This window comes from Xiphophorus maculatus, chromosome 3, assembly GCF_002775205.1.
Source record: "Xiphophorus maculatus strain JP 163 A chromosome 3, X_maculatus-5.0-male, whole genome shotgun sequence".
In the NCBI taxonomy this organism is placed as follows: domain Eukaryota; kingdom Metazoa; phylum Chordata; class Actinopteri; order Cyprinodontiformes; family Poeciliidae; genus Xiphophorus; species Xiphophorus maculatus.
Window position 1 is genome coordinate 3,619,970 of NC_036445.1, and position 14,551 is coordinate 3,634,520.

Below are 14,551 nucleotides of genomic sequence, written 5' to 3' on the forward strand. Positions count from 1 at the left end.
TTTTCAAGAGAGATCTGGCCAAGACTAAGATCTACAACTATGGTGATATCAGAAAACTTACTCTGGCTTCTTTACCTGCAGCTGCTCCTGAACAACCATGAGGCAACATAGTGAGCAGTAGAGGACTCAGCACTCTACTTTGCAATGATCCTTTACTGAAAGTGGGGTCAGCATATTGTAGTTGGGTGTCTATGGCAATTAGGAAGTGGCCTGTAAATGAAATTATTCCAAAGTGTTTAGCATTATAATCATCCATTCAGCCATTCAGATGCACATTCATATTGATTGTGGTAAGATACATTGTAGACACAGCTTCTACAAGACAGTCTGATAGAAGTGACACTGCCATGAGACAGACTGAGTGGGGGATCTACCACAGGACGAACTACTGTATATAGGCTGTACATTTGCAATGGTTTTCATTTCTTTGAAGGAACACAAGAAATAAAATAAAAAACTAGTGAAGAAAATCAAACTCATATGTCTCTGCAAATATGGATTCATCTGTTTTTGCTCTAAATAAGAAGTTAAATGAAATGGTAGGCTTAAATGCAATAATGGCTGCAATTTAAAAGCATAAAAAATATTGTTGTCAAAGTTTTCCATGTTCATAATCATAGAAATAATGCAAAACAACCTCTTAGTAAATGATTTATGATGATGATATAATGAAAAACTATACAAACACATGCATTATCACAACTTATTAAATTTATAGTTTATAAAGCCTGAGTCTCACTCATTGGTTGAGCAGCTTTTTTTTCATAAAAGTGCTCACAAACCAACTTCCCAATTCTTAATGCAGCATAAAAAGAAGAAATATGAAAGAGAAAAGAAGAAGGCGGTTTAGACGCCTGTGAAGAAAGTCACTGAAGACGAGTGGAAAGGTGGACAAAAAAAGAGGTGAATAAAACTTTTATTAACACAATGCTTTAGCTCTCAGATTGATGAACAAAATAATTCAATGTCTACGTGTGTGTGTAAGTTGGGGTGGGAGAGTTAAAGAGAAAAATCAGTGCTTTCTTGCAGAACAAGGTTACAATGAATTGTAATGCCACAGAGGTGTGCAGTATATAAATTCTCCTGATGATTACAAATTTTAATTATTCATAGTTCCATTTTATTTGTCTTTACTGAAAAGATGTAAAGTCATAATAATTAGGTAGCAAAACTTTACCTAAAACATTCATAAAGTGCAGTTATATATACTGAAATAAAATCCAGTACAGAAATGTTGCATTGAATGTGTGATGTTATGTCTGAACTTTGCTTCAGTTTCAGTATTTTTCTGAAACTCCTGGATAAAAGTCTCTTCCCTGTTTGGAATGATCTGAATGTTTCAAGCTTCAAATCAGGATGTTTGTTTTCATCTGGTTAATCGTGTCTCTCCCTACTGGCAACGGTAATGTATGAATCGTCTAATTCATGAACATGAATCAATACTAAAATTAAATACACTATATGTATATGTATCCACATTTGCTTGTAACAATATTTATGGCAAATCTCTAAAGTTTATATATTTGTTTCGCAAATTTGCAAATTAATAAAGTTTTTCTGTTACGTGGAGATACTTAAGGAAAGATTAATGGTTAGTGTTTAAACATCTTATAAATTATATGTGGTTTATATAGACATTTACTGACAAGAAACTTTAGTCAGGATGAAACTGTCATTACTTTGGCATTGTTTCATTTCATTGAAATAATTTTTGAACAAATCCTGAGTTTACTTGTTTTTCTTATTAACAGGTGCATTACAATGGAAAGAGTTCTGTCAACAGGAAGGTTATTGTGTTTCTTTCAATGAGGATGAAATAAGAGCAGAAGCTGGACTCTGTGCTGTGATACCATGCTCTTTCACATCTTTCTTTGTACCCGAACATATTATTTGGTATAAATGTGAAAAATCTGAGGACAATTGTGCCAAATCTGTCCCTGTATTTCACTCTGGCGAGAACGAGAAAAACATTCAACCTATGTTCAAAGGTCGTGTGTCACTGCTGAACCTGAACATGACTGAGAAGAACTGCAGCATGGTGATCAATGATCTTCAGAAATCTGATTCTGGATCATATCAAGTCCGAGTTGTGGGAAAAGGAACAGGAGAAGCATTTACATATCTTGCAAAAGCAAAACTCTCGTTAGCAGGTAGGAAACATTCCAGCATACAATTCCCACATCAGATTACTAGACTTAATGAAGCAAATTAATAATTTTACCTTTTTTTATTTTTTAGAGAAGATTGTTGAAGGTTTATTGTTGACAAAATAAAGGAAATATTTAGTCAATCTGTCTTGTCAACCTCACACTGATAACCATTTTTGTGATGATTAGTTTGATGAACTGTTTCCATCAGGTCTGAACCAAAAGCCCTCAGTGATGATTCCTCCACTGACTGAGGGACAGCAGGCCTCTCTGACCTGCACTGCTCCTGGTCTCTGCTCTGGGTCTCCTCCTAAAATCACCTGGATGTGGAGAGGAGAAGGAGAGAAAGATTCTTACATCATAGGAAACATTACTGCTTTAAAAACAGAGAATCTGACTGCTTTCACAAAGAGACATGTCTCAACTCTGACCTTTAATGCATCAGCTGATCACCACAACACCAGTATAACCTGCAAAGTCAACTTCATAGGCGACATAAATATAAATGAGACTGTGACTCTGAATGTGACATGTGAGTACCTCATTGTCTTACAAATCCTGCTGTTTTAATTACAACTTATGAACATTTGCTCATAAAATACCCCTCTTTTAAAACTGGCTTTATTTTATTGTATTACATTATTTTTATTTCATTGATGTGAAATAAATTTTGGTAACAGAGAATACTGTGGTGAAGTCAGGAGACTTTCATTGTGACCTGGAGTATTAACATTTTCCCTCCAGCATTATGAAATGGTTCAAATTTAACCAGAGATGACTTAATAGAAGGAAAAATGTGCAGTTTTTACCATGCTAACGTGACAGCAAATAATTCTGGACTTTAAGTTTGTACAGAACAATATCTGAATAACACTCTAAGAAAAACAATCAAAATAACAATGGCATGTCGGCTGAGATTTTTCGAAAGTAAAACATGAAAAAATATATTTAGATAAATACATCCACAACAAATTACAATCTAAAATACTTTCTTGAGGTATATAAATTGGCCAGTAACAATTTGTTTGTCTGCTTTACTGAAAATTTAAATATTTTGTTTATATTTGCTCTGCAGATGCAAGAAAACCTCAGATCTCTGGTAGATCAAAAGTTAAAGAAGGAAATGAACTGAATCTGAACTGCAGTGTGGACAGTTTCCCTCCATCAGTTATCACATGGACTAAATCTAGAAAACAAGCCGAACAGCAGAGTCACAATGTATCTAAAAAGCGTGGCAGCAGTAAAATCTGTCAGCGACAAAAAAGAAGTTGCTTGTTTTCCGTCACTAATGTGACAACAGAAGATGCTGGTCTTTATATCTGCACATCAAAACATCTGAACAACACTCAGAGAGAAACAATTACTGTAACAGTGACATGTGTGTTTAATACATTTTGAAGAAATATTTCTCAAACTATTAGATGCAATTATCTAAGCTTGAACTTATGGAGTTCATAACAAAAGTGTTTAAACCTTTTGTTTAAACTGTGCTCCACAGATGCAAGAAAACCTCAGATCTCTGGCCGGACAACAGTCATGGAGGGAGACAATCTGAATCTGACCTGCAGTGTTGACAGTGTTCCTCCATCAGTTATCAAGTGGACTAAATCTGGAATAGAAACCAAATGGCAGGACAACATTTTAAGCAAAGTAGAAAGCAGACAAGTCTACCTGCTGGAAAAAAGTGGACGTGTCTCTTTTTCCTTCATGAATGTAACAACAGAAGAAGCTGGACGTTACATTTGTACAGCAACGTATCAGAATGAAAGCATGACGGAAGAAGTCCATGTTAAAGTGACTTGTAAGTATATTTTCATAGTTAATTTGCAGAAGGTATATAATTATTTGGGCTTCTAAGTCAGGATAATTTAGTGTAAGGTTTTGTAATTTCTTCAGAATACTTAGCACTTGTGTATGTTATCAAATATCTGTTTGAAAATGCCTTATTTTAAATATCTGACAATACACCTTAGAAAACCTAAGATCTCTGGTAGAACAAAGGCTACAGAGGGAGGCTGTGATCTTGAGCTGGAAAAGGGTAGATTGCCTTCTTCACATCAGGGATGAGGTCCTGCTTCAAGTGGAAGCATTAAGCATTAAGGGTCTCAGTCTTATTCACTATTGAAGGGAAAATGGAGCGGGACATTGATAGGCAGATTGGTGCTGCATCTGCAGTGATGGGAATGCCTTATCAGTCAGTTTTGGTGAAGAGAGGCCCAAGTTAAAACTCAAAGCTCTCAGTTTGCCAGTCGATCTGCATCTCTAACCTCAACTATTGTCATGAACAAGCAGCCAAAATTTGCCTCTGGGTTTCTGGGCTCTGTCTTATCGATTGGATGAGTAGCTCGGTCATCCGGGAGGAACTCAGAGTAGAGCCAGTTAAGTGGCTTGGATACCTGGTTAGGATTCCTCCCTGATGTCTCCCTGGTGAGGTGTTTCCCTCATTTCCCAAAGATAGGAGACCCAGAGGAAGAACCAAGTTATGCTGGAGGGTCTATGTTTTATGGCTGGCCTGGGAATGCCTTTGAAAATCTGGCCTAAGTGACTGGGGAGAGGGAAGTCTGGGTCTTCCTAGTTAGGCTGCTGCCCTCGTCACCCAACCCTGGATAAGCAAAAGATAATGGATGGATATTTAAATTTCAACCTCATATGTTTCATTAGTTTATTAAAAAGTGTTAAAACATTTTTGCTTAATCTGTACTCCATAGATATTAGAAAACCTCAAATCTCTGGCAGAACAACAGTTATGGAGGGAGAAGATCTGAATCTGACCTGCAGTGTTGACAGTGTTCCTCCATCAGTTATTACATGGACTAAATATGGAACAGAAATCAATTGTCAGGACAATATTTTAAGTAAAGCAGATAACAGCACAGTAGTCTACGGACAGGAAAAAAGTGGAAATGTCTCTGTTTCCATCATGAATGTAACAGCAAAAGAAGCTGGATGTTACATTTGTACAGCAACATATCAGAATGACAGCATGATAGAGAACATCCATGTTAAAGTGAACTGTAAGTAAATTTTCAGAAATAAAACTCATATTTGGGTTTCTAAGTCAGTATTTGGGGATTTCATGTGTAATGTTTTATATCTTTAGAATACTTAACACTTGTGGGTGTTATCACATATCTGTTTTAAAATACAGTTTTATATCTTGTTTTGCTTAATATTAAATATCTGCCCTGACAGACCTCAGAAAACCTCGGATCTCTGGTAGAACAACAGTAAAAGAGGGAGATGATCTGAATCTGACCTGCGGTGCTGACAGCTTCCCTCTCTCAGATATCAACTGGACTAAAACAGAATCAAAAACTCACCAGCAGCACAGCAATTCATCTAGTGCTTTCATCATCACTGAAAACACTAAGAGGAAAGATGGCAATGGTTCTTTGTCCAAAACTAATGTGACAGCAGAAGATGCAAGGCTTTACATCTGTACTGCAAAACACCTGACCAATAATCTAACAGAACAAATCAAAGTAACAGTAACGTGTGAGTACATTCTTCTTAATCATTTTCAGCAAGCATGTCTTTTCATCAGAGCAAGTGTTCGTGGTACAACACTTGTACTGAATTACTTGTTTATGGTCTTTATATGAGGATTTTATTCCAGCACCAATGCCATGTATAAATAATTTTTATATTTTCAAACTATTTAAGCACCCTTTGCAGCAGGAGCTGACATAAACGGAGAGCCTGAGAGACATTATCTTCTTCAATTCCTTCGCAGGGATTAAAATAGGACATGAACTTTGGGCTATTAAGTGTTAGAAGGAAACAGGCATGTTTCCATCATGTTAGCCTAAACATTTGTGGTGCTACTTGTGTAAATTATGCCCTCTGACACCCAGACTTCTTATTTCTCTGTAACTGCTTTACAAAGAAGTACTCTTGTTCTGAAAGAAAAAAATAATAATTGTGCTCTACAACCACTGTAATCAATCTATAGCCTGTGAACCTGATAGCAGGCTGTAGCAGAAATACTTGCTAATGTTTGCAAATGGAACATTCAAACTCATTAGATGAATCTCAAATTGAGACAAAAAACAGTTCAAACCAACAATCTTAATCACAGAACGTATAAAAGCAGTTATCGTATAAAATCTTAATTAAATGGTGCATTTGAGTGTAAATCTGTAAGTGAAATAGATTTCAAAATCAATGTACCTATACTACGTTATATTCAGATGGGAACAAAAAAGGCCCCCTGTAAATGATATAAAGCAATGGTCAAATTCAACTGTTCTAGGGAGAAAAATAAGAAAACATCCAAAGTATAGCACAATCATGAAGCCAGAAAAAAAGTAATTCAAGATTGTTTTAAAATAAAAATCAGTACAGTGTGCATTTCAATTCAACTCTGTTTATTATTTTACCCATAACTAAATTCTAGTGGAAAGAGTTGCCTTCAGACGTCACCTGATTAGTCAACAGAGTTCACCAGTGAAATTTAATCTGAGTATGAATCCAGCTGTTCTGTTAAGGGCTCATGCGTTTATTAAAGAACATTAGAGAACAAGCAGCATCCTGAGGACAGAAATACACACCAGACAAGTCAGGAATAACCTTTTGGATGCTTTTCTTCTGTCAAAGAAAAATCAAGTGTTAAGCTGGCCCAGTAAAAGTCCAAAGATGAATCAAGCTGAGATAATTTGGCAAAACCCAAAGTTTGATTTTCAATAATGCGCTATTAAATGTAACTGAACTTGAGCCACTCTAAATAGATGAATGAACAAAAGTTTCAATTTGTAGATGTGCAAGAGATTAGAGAAAGTTTGTAGCTGTAAGAACAGTCAAAGTTGATTCTACAAACTATCATCAGGAGGCCGAATATTTGTGATTTATGCCTAGATGCTTAAAAAGACAAAGTAAACTTCCTACTTTGTTCACACAACCTTGGGTAATAAAGCTTATTCTGATGGCAAATACACTACACTTTTTTATTTTTAAAGTATTTTAATAGTCATGTGGCAAATTTCCACCACTACACAATCAAGTCTTACTTTGTTTAGGCATGTTACAAAAACAATACAAATTAAATAAAGATATTGCTGTTTTACTAAAATATAAAAAGCTCACGAGTCATTATTCTTCTGGAAGGCACTGTGCAATGCAGTCTGCAGTTATAATGTGACAATAATGTGATAAAGGTTATAAGGTATATCTAGTTCTGCAAAAATACTCTTGCACCGACTTCAAGTTGACTTTAAAAAGGCTATGTCAGCAATAGATTATAAAAGTCTAAGTAAGCTAAACTACACTTTCTAAAATAATATTTTGTGATCTACAGATGATTTCAAAAATGCAACTGTGGAGGAAGATCTTCTGAATCTGAATTGCAGTGTTGACAGTTTTCAGCCACTAGTTGTCATATGGACTAAATCTGGAACAGAAGCAAGTCTAAAAATAGACTCTTTAAGTAAAGCATTTACTGTCCATGTGCTGTATGAACTGGCAAATGTCCCTTTTCCCATCACGAATGAAACAATGGAAGACGCAGAGCGCTACATTTGTACAGCGACATATCAGAACAGTACCATGGAAGAAAAAATCCATATAGTGACTAGTAAGTAGTAGTAGTAAGTATGTTTCAACAAAAATCATTTCCAAAAACAGAGGAAATAAATCTGAGTTAACTTTTGGTATTTTTTTTATCTTCACATTACATATTGTAGCAATAGTGCAACTGTGTATATTCTTTGTTTTCATTTAACATATTTGGCTGGAATATATTTCACAGACATAAGAAAACCTCAAATCTCTGTCAGAACAACAGCTGATGAGGAAGAGGCTCTGAATCTGACCTGCACTGCTGACAGTTTTCCCTCCTCAGTTATCAACTTGACCATATTAGAAAAAAGCAACCTGCAGATTAAAATTTCAATGATACTGCAAAACAGCAGTGAAAATCTCAAGCAAGAACAAAGTGGAACGGACACTTTGTTCATCAATAGCGTTAAAGCAAAAGATGCAGGCCTTTACATCTGCACAGCAAAAGTCCAAAATATAACTCTAACAGAAGAAATCAATGTAACTGTTACATGTAAGTACTGTATCTTTTATATTTTTTTCTTTTTTTACCGTAGTGCCAAATGCTGGAGACAGAAACGTGCAGACAATGTGCAAAACCTATTCTGCTTTTTGTTCATATGCTTAGCCACAAAAAGACGTACCAAAGGGGAACTTGTTGGTTGTGTGAGAATAAGAAGAAAATGTTTTGAGTTCCCTTCATTTCCAGTCATTCAAGACCTTAAATCAAGTTTTACAATAAAATGATCAGTAATGAATTAATTCAGTTTGTATTGTATTGTAAGTTAGAACGAGGCTATCAGCAAAATCAATGAGATAAATAATTTGATGCTCAACAGCTTTTTATTATATTTTGCCTATTGTGTTTTTAGTTTAGCAATGCTGTTCTGGGCTCTATTTGAATCTTTGGTTTTAAAGGTTATCATCTAGACACACATTTGTTTTAAACTTTAAACATATTGTATATCATAAAACAACTAAAAACAATTTAATGTCATTCACAGATAGAAGGAGGCCTCAGATCATTGGAAGCCAAACAATAAAGGAAGGAGATGCTCTGAATCTGACCTGCAGTGTTGACAGTGTTCCTCCATCACTCATCGTGTGGACTAAAAATTCACTCAGCATACTTCCAAGCAACAGAACTAGTTCCCCCAGCAACAATGGATCTACTACTCTTGTCGTCTTCAACATGACAGTAAAAGATTCTGGACGATACATCTGCACAATAACCTATGAGAACATCACTGAGACTAAATATATTGACATAAATGTGATTTGTAAGAAAACATATTTTATGCACAATTAAGCCACACGTGGTTTATCCCAAACTGATGATGATTGTATGTTTACAGGGTCTCCAAAGGTGCTGAATGGTTCTGGATGTGTGCTTCGGCCAGACAGTTTGACCTGTGTGTGTCTTAGTGCGGGATTTCCTCTACCTACCATCCAATGGCCATTACTGAAAGACCACACTGAGTACTCCATCACCAGCATTGTGTCAAACCACACTGTCAACAGCACTGTTACCATAACTGTTGAGAGCCATGGCAACATCAGTGTCGAATGCGTTAGCAGCAATGAAAATGGGGAAGCAAAAAAAAACCTCACAGTCCTCTGGGCAAAAGAAGAAGGTACATTTTTGCAGCTTTAACACTTCTGCTATTTTTAACTTCTGCTTTAAGGTGCTTATTGCTAATTCGTTTTTGGCGTCAGTATGGACAGATGGTTGTGTAAGTAAGTGCATCTTTTCAGTTACAAAAACATAGCTGTAAAAAATTATACTAATTTGACCTTAAATTAACTATTTTTCCCCATAAACAAGCAACAGTTGTGTCACATTCTGTTTCTGTTCTCCCTTTAGTAAGCAAGCAAACAACTAATTCAGAAAAAAAGTTCATGCTGGAAATCATCATTGCCTTTTTGGTTGGGTTCCTTCTTGCACCTGTCATCTGCTGTTTGTTGATGAAATTCTACAGGTACACCATACATTTAGAACTGAATTTACATTTTCAACTATAAGCATATATTTAAATCGTTACTGTGAAGATAATGTGTCTCCTCAGAATAAAACGGAAGAACTCTGCAGATGAGGGTGAATCTCTGGAGATGGTTACGCCACTGGTATGATAAATATTGATATCAATGATTGTTCTGCATTTATCTGTAAAATAAAAAATCCAAATAACATCTACTGAAGTGAAATAACAGGATGCCGCGGGTTTAGAACCATAAATAGTTTTGAATATTCTACACGTCTCTTAAAATTGTAAAATACACTTTTTACAGGTTTGTACATAAAATGGACAGCAACACATGCTCCGACTTACCATATGTGTGAGAAGCTGTTTATCTGTACCATCTTAAACAAGCACATGACATTTCTATGATTAACTGATTATTTTGTGAGAAAAATTTAAATGTAGCCCCCTCCTCGCAACAAGTTTCACTAAATCATTTGATCTTTCACAAGTTGGCTATTTGTTGCCATGGTTGCTTTCTTAATAAAGCAGCACTGCAGAAATAGAGAACAATCGCAGTTTTGTTGGTCATAAGGAAGAGCTGCACATTACAACAACCCCCTAAATTCACAATATGACTCTGACTTCCTTCTTCAGCAGTATAAAAGCATAATAGTGAAAAGTTGAATTCAGTCCCTCAATGGGATCTTAAGTTTATTAAATCAATGACATTGTGAGAACATGAACATGTCTCAAATCCAAACTGAGAATCATGTGAATTAATCAGAATTTATTGATAATTGGATTCTGAATGATGGAAAAGCGATTCAAGTTGTTAAAGCTACAATTATATAAAAAGGCAAATCATAAAACAAAAAAACTCTGACTCCACCTGAATAACAGGTAAAGAAAGTTTGGTAGCATTGTGCAGCTAGTTGTTAGTTCTCAACTTTACTGATGTGTTTTTCTTTATACCTGGCAGATGTCGAATGGCCAAGCTGTTCAAGGGAGAGAAAAGAAAGAAGCTTTGGCAGGAGCTCCTGAAGCTACCAATGGTCCAAAGGAATTGATTTATGCCAGAATTGACTTTTCCTTTCTAAACCGGATTCCCACAAAACGGATAAAGAGTTCAGAAAACAAAAACACAGAATATGCAGAAATCAAGGCAAACAAGGCAAAAGGTCATCAAGTGGAGATGATAAACTGTGTCCAAGAAGAGAAAGAAGAGGCTGAGGAACCAGTGTATGCAAAAGTGGAGGATTTAGTTGAGGAGAGTTGAAGATTGAGACCAGATGTCCAAGACAGAATCACAGAATACCCCATAAAACTCAAGAATACAATATGGATGCCATGATTATAAAATACAGTAAGAGCTAAATATCAATGATAGTCATGGTTTGTATCTCCTGAAACCAGTTGCACAAATCATGGTTCAGAACATCTATCTGTAAAGATGTTGATTTAGTGTTTGAATGCATAAAAGGCAGACCAAATACTTATTAACATATGAACAAGAAAATCTCCCACATTTTCTGACTTCAAACAAGAGTGTGTAACGCTGATGTCTTGTAGATCTGTGTTGATGTTTTCATAACCATCATGCCTTTAACTAGTTTTAATTATAAACGTAACTTATTTTTCATGAATTCTATTCTTTTAGTGTACAATATAAAATTTACATGTAAAACTTCAATGTGATGTATTTACAACTCGCACATTGAGGCACTTGACACCTGGGTCCATTATGCAGGATGTCAGCACAGTGCAATAAAACTCAATGGACTTCTTTTTTTAATTTATTGGGTGAGATTAATTGTAAAGTTGTTTCTTTCACATATTCATTTATGTATAAGTTAGTATACGTGTAGTATATTTGTACAGATCTTTTAAATACATTTATAAACTGCTACATTTTAACTTTTATTAATGCTTGTTATGGCAAAGTGAATCAGGCAAACACATGCATCATTTACTGTATTTTTACAATCTGCAGCACCACTTATGACTTTGAAGATGCCATTCCAACCTGATCCCTCCATTTGGATGTTATACAATGTTATAAACTGCTTTCAACTAACGAGCTCCTAATGTAACCAGTCAAAGAAACACTTTAGAATTTATATAATTAGAAATAATGTATTTTATGTAGTGTACTAAGAGAGATATTACATTTATTGAATGTGAAATTGAACCTGTTACCCATTACCATGAAAGTTCAAAGGCAGGGAAAAACAAAAAACAAAGAACAGATAAATCTCTATGACTTGGGGATCATGTTCAGGAGGTATTCAAATAGTATCTGAGGAAGCTTAAAGAACAACTTTTTAAATAAAATTATATTTATATTTTTTTTTGGTATACTCTCACTATGCCATTCACAAAATCGTTCACCCTTTTGATTTGTATTGCTGTACTTGATTCTTTTATATGATCCTGCAGGTCAAAACTATGACTAAAAAAATAACAAAAGTAATCTGACGTAGCTCAAATATGGCATGTTTTGTTTATATATTTTTATTGTATTCATTTTAAGTAAATGCATAATAAATGTACTTGTTGGTACCAATACATCTGGAAAATGTCATTGTTGTTTTCTAATTTTTTAAGACTGACTCAATCTCACAACCATCATGATAATACATTCTCTGTCAAGGTCAATATGTGTGGGATTTTGTTACCTTGTAATTTTGCTCTATTTCAATAATAGTTAAAAGTATTAAACCAATCTCTTGTCTTAAAACACTTTTTTTAGTAAAGCAATGTTAGCATTATATTTTAGACACAGTTTTTAATTTATTTTTTAGAATTGTTAATTAAACACCTGGAAAGTGGTTTGTAGTATTCATCTCTGTTGCCACCTGCTGTGGACTCTTGTCAGTTACAATAAGTAAGCAATATTTATTTATTATTTAACAGCATTTGTAACACCCAACAGGACAAGATGATAGAATACAGTAAAAAAAAAAAAAAAGACACATTTCTGATAGTTTCAATAAGTACCATTAATCAGACGTTCAGAAAAATGAAAGCAGCCACCAAAGACGTATAGATTGTTTGTTAGGTGAAGATGAAATCAAACTCAACTCATACATTTTTTCTGCATGGTAATTAATTACTGTTTCACAGTACAGCCCAGTTAAAAACATGAAATCAGACTAAACGTCTCTTGTTTAAAGGTCAGGTAGGAGTAGCAAAAGTATTTCTCTTACAGTTTGGATGTCTAGAAGTTGCACTATTTTTATTTGGAGAATTTGTCATTTTGGTTTATATTACATAATTTTTATTGTGATGATTATTTGTCAGACCTATTAGGAGGTGCCAATAAGTTACACATTTCTATAGATTTTACATTTTAAATATGTATCCCACCAATTCAGTTATTTTTCTGTTCCATTCTGAGTAGTTCTCTATTGCCATCTGCTGTTGAATTTAGTTAGCTGCAATACTTATAAAAATAAAGTGAAAATCACCTCAAACACACAGGTGTTTCTCAGTTTATAATGGATGTTGTGAATTAAAGTGTCAGAAGCACACAAAGCCATAACATCTTTGTCTATTTTTATTTTTTTTGGTAGCACATAGAGCACTAGTTTGCATCTGATATTCTTATAAGTGGTTAAAGAGGAATTAGTGCTGTGTTCAAGCATTCCATAAATAATATTTTTAAATAAGTCGGGGTATGCATGGTTTCTATAATTTCTATAATCAACATGTCAAAAAGTATGACTTTGACTGGTCTACTGTCAACTTTAAGGATATAATTGTGTGGATTTACAATGGTTAAGAGAAATGTTTGATTCTAGAGGATAGTACTTGTCTTGCTTTACCCAATATAAAATTCTACATCTTCTCAAACAAGATGAATACTAGCAAATTTATGCTCAAACTGATGAGTGAGCAGAAATTGAAGGCAGAGTGCTTGTCTGGGAATGACATAACAATCAAATTGAGTCCTTTCTCGTTGCAAGATGGAAAATTCTTAGGACTTTAAACTTGTGGTGCCGGAAACTGTCAGAAGAAGCATTAAACACCCAGCTGAGAAATGTCTCCTATTCTATTCATTCAATCATTAAATGGACATTCTGACCAACAGACAGCATAGTACTCTGACAGTGATTTTAAACAGAAACATTTCTCAGAAACTTTTACAAAGAAACATTTTCTTATTGTTATGATAAATCTTGGCAAAATCTTTCTTTCACACTTTTGATGTCTGAGTTTTTGGGTTTTCAAGCTGGAATCCATCCTCCGTTCAGTAATTCTGAGAACAATGAAAAAAACACAGCAAATAAGTAAAATTTTGCTTTCTGAAGTATTGTTTTTTGGTTGTTTTTTTTTTTTACAGTATTCTATCATCTTGTCCATCTTGAACATCGAGTGTCATTTAGAAATCAGGGCTACACCCTATGTTTGTAAAAAAAAGGATTATTTTTAACAATGTGGTAACAAACTTCGTGAAATGCTGATGTTGCTCAAAAAGGAAATGAGTCAAAAAAGAGAAGGAAGGCAGAGAAACCTTAGTGAAGAATGTTTTGGGAAATTTTCAAAACAACAAAATATAGAAAACAATGATTCATGATACTTTCTGTAGAGTTAAGTTCTTTAAGTCCTCATACCTTTGGCAGACATTGGTCTGCAAGAAAAAGTATGAGTTAACTTGTTAAACTTGAATGAAAGCCTGGATTAAAATCATCCTGAATTAGGATAATAAAAACTACTGCATTAGCACATAGTCTTAATAATACATTTAACTAATCTGTTGCAAAGATCAATCTTAATTTAGCTGACTGCCAGAAAGTGCCACTCCCGTTGGTGGGATGTCTCAATGGTATAGCTGAAGAAAAAAAGCCACATCCTGTATTGCTATATTTTGGCATCTCAAGACTGAACTTTCCACTGAATCCATTTCTG

The 14,551-nt window shown here is 34.7% G+C and overlaps 1 protein-coding gene across 3 annotated transcripts; it reads left to right on the plus strand.

Annotated features, from left to right (window-relative positions):
* Nucleotides 1–851: 851 nt before the first annotated feature.
* Nucleotides 852–12,194, plus strand: LOC102235527 (vascular cell adhesion protein 1-like). Of its 3 annotated transcripts, XM_023331191.1 has the most exons (15): nucleotides 852–903; nucleotides 1,276–1,402; nucleotides 1,752–2,150; nucleotides 2,359–2,679; nucleotides 3,223–3,525; nucleotides 3,646–3,948; nucleotides 4,856–5,161; nucleotides 5,340–5,642; nucleotides 7,441–7,716; nucleotides 7,891–8,193; nucleotides 8,684–8,959; nucleotides 9,035–9,313; nucleotides 9,544–9,658; nucleotides 9,746–9,803; nucleotides 10,623–12,194. In XM_023331191.1, exons 2-15 carry the CDS (start codon nucleotides 1,357–1,359, stop codon nucleotides 10,917–10,919), a joined length of 3,585 nt encoding a protein of 1,194 aa, XP_023186959.1. In that variant the 5' UTR covers nucleotides 852–903; nucleotides 1,276–1,356; the 3' UTR covers nucleotides 10,920–12,194. The 3 variants fall into 3 exon arrangements, with proteins under 3 accessions (XP_023186959.1, XP_023186961.1, XP_023186960.1); XM_023331193.1 differs by lacking the exon at nucleotides 4,856–5,161; XM_023331192.1 differs by lacking the exon at nucleotides 3,223–3,525.
* The last annotated feature ends 2,357 nt before the right edge of the window (nucleotides 12,195–14,551 follow it).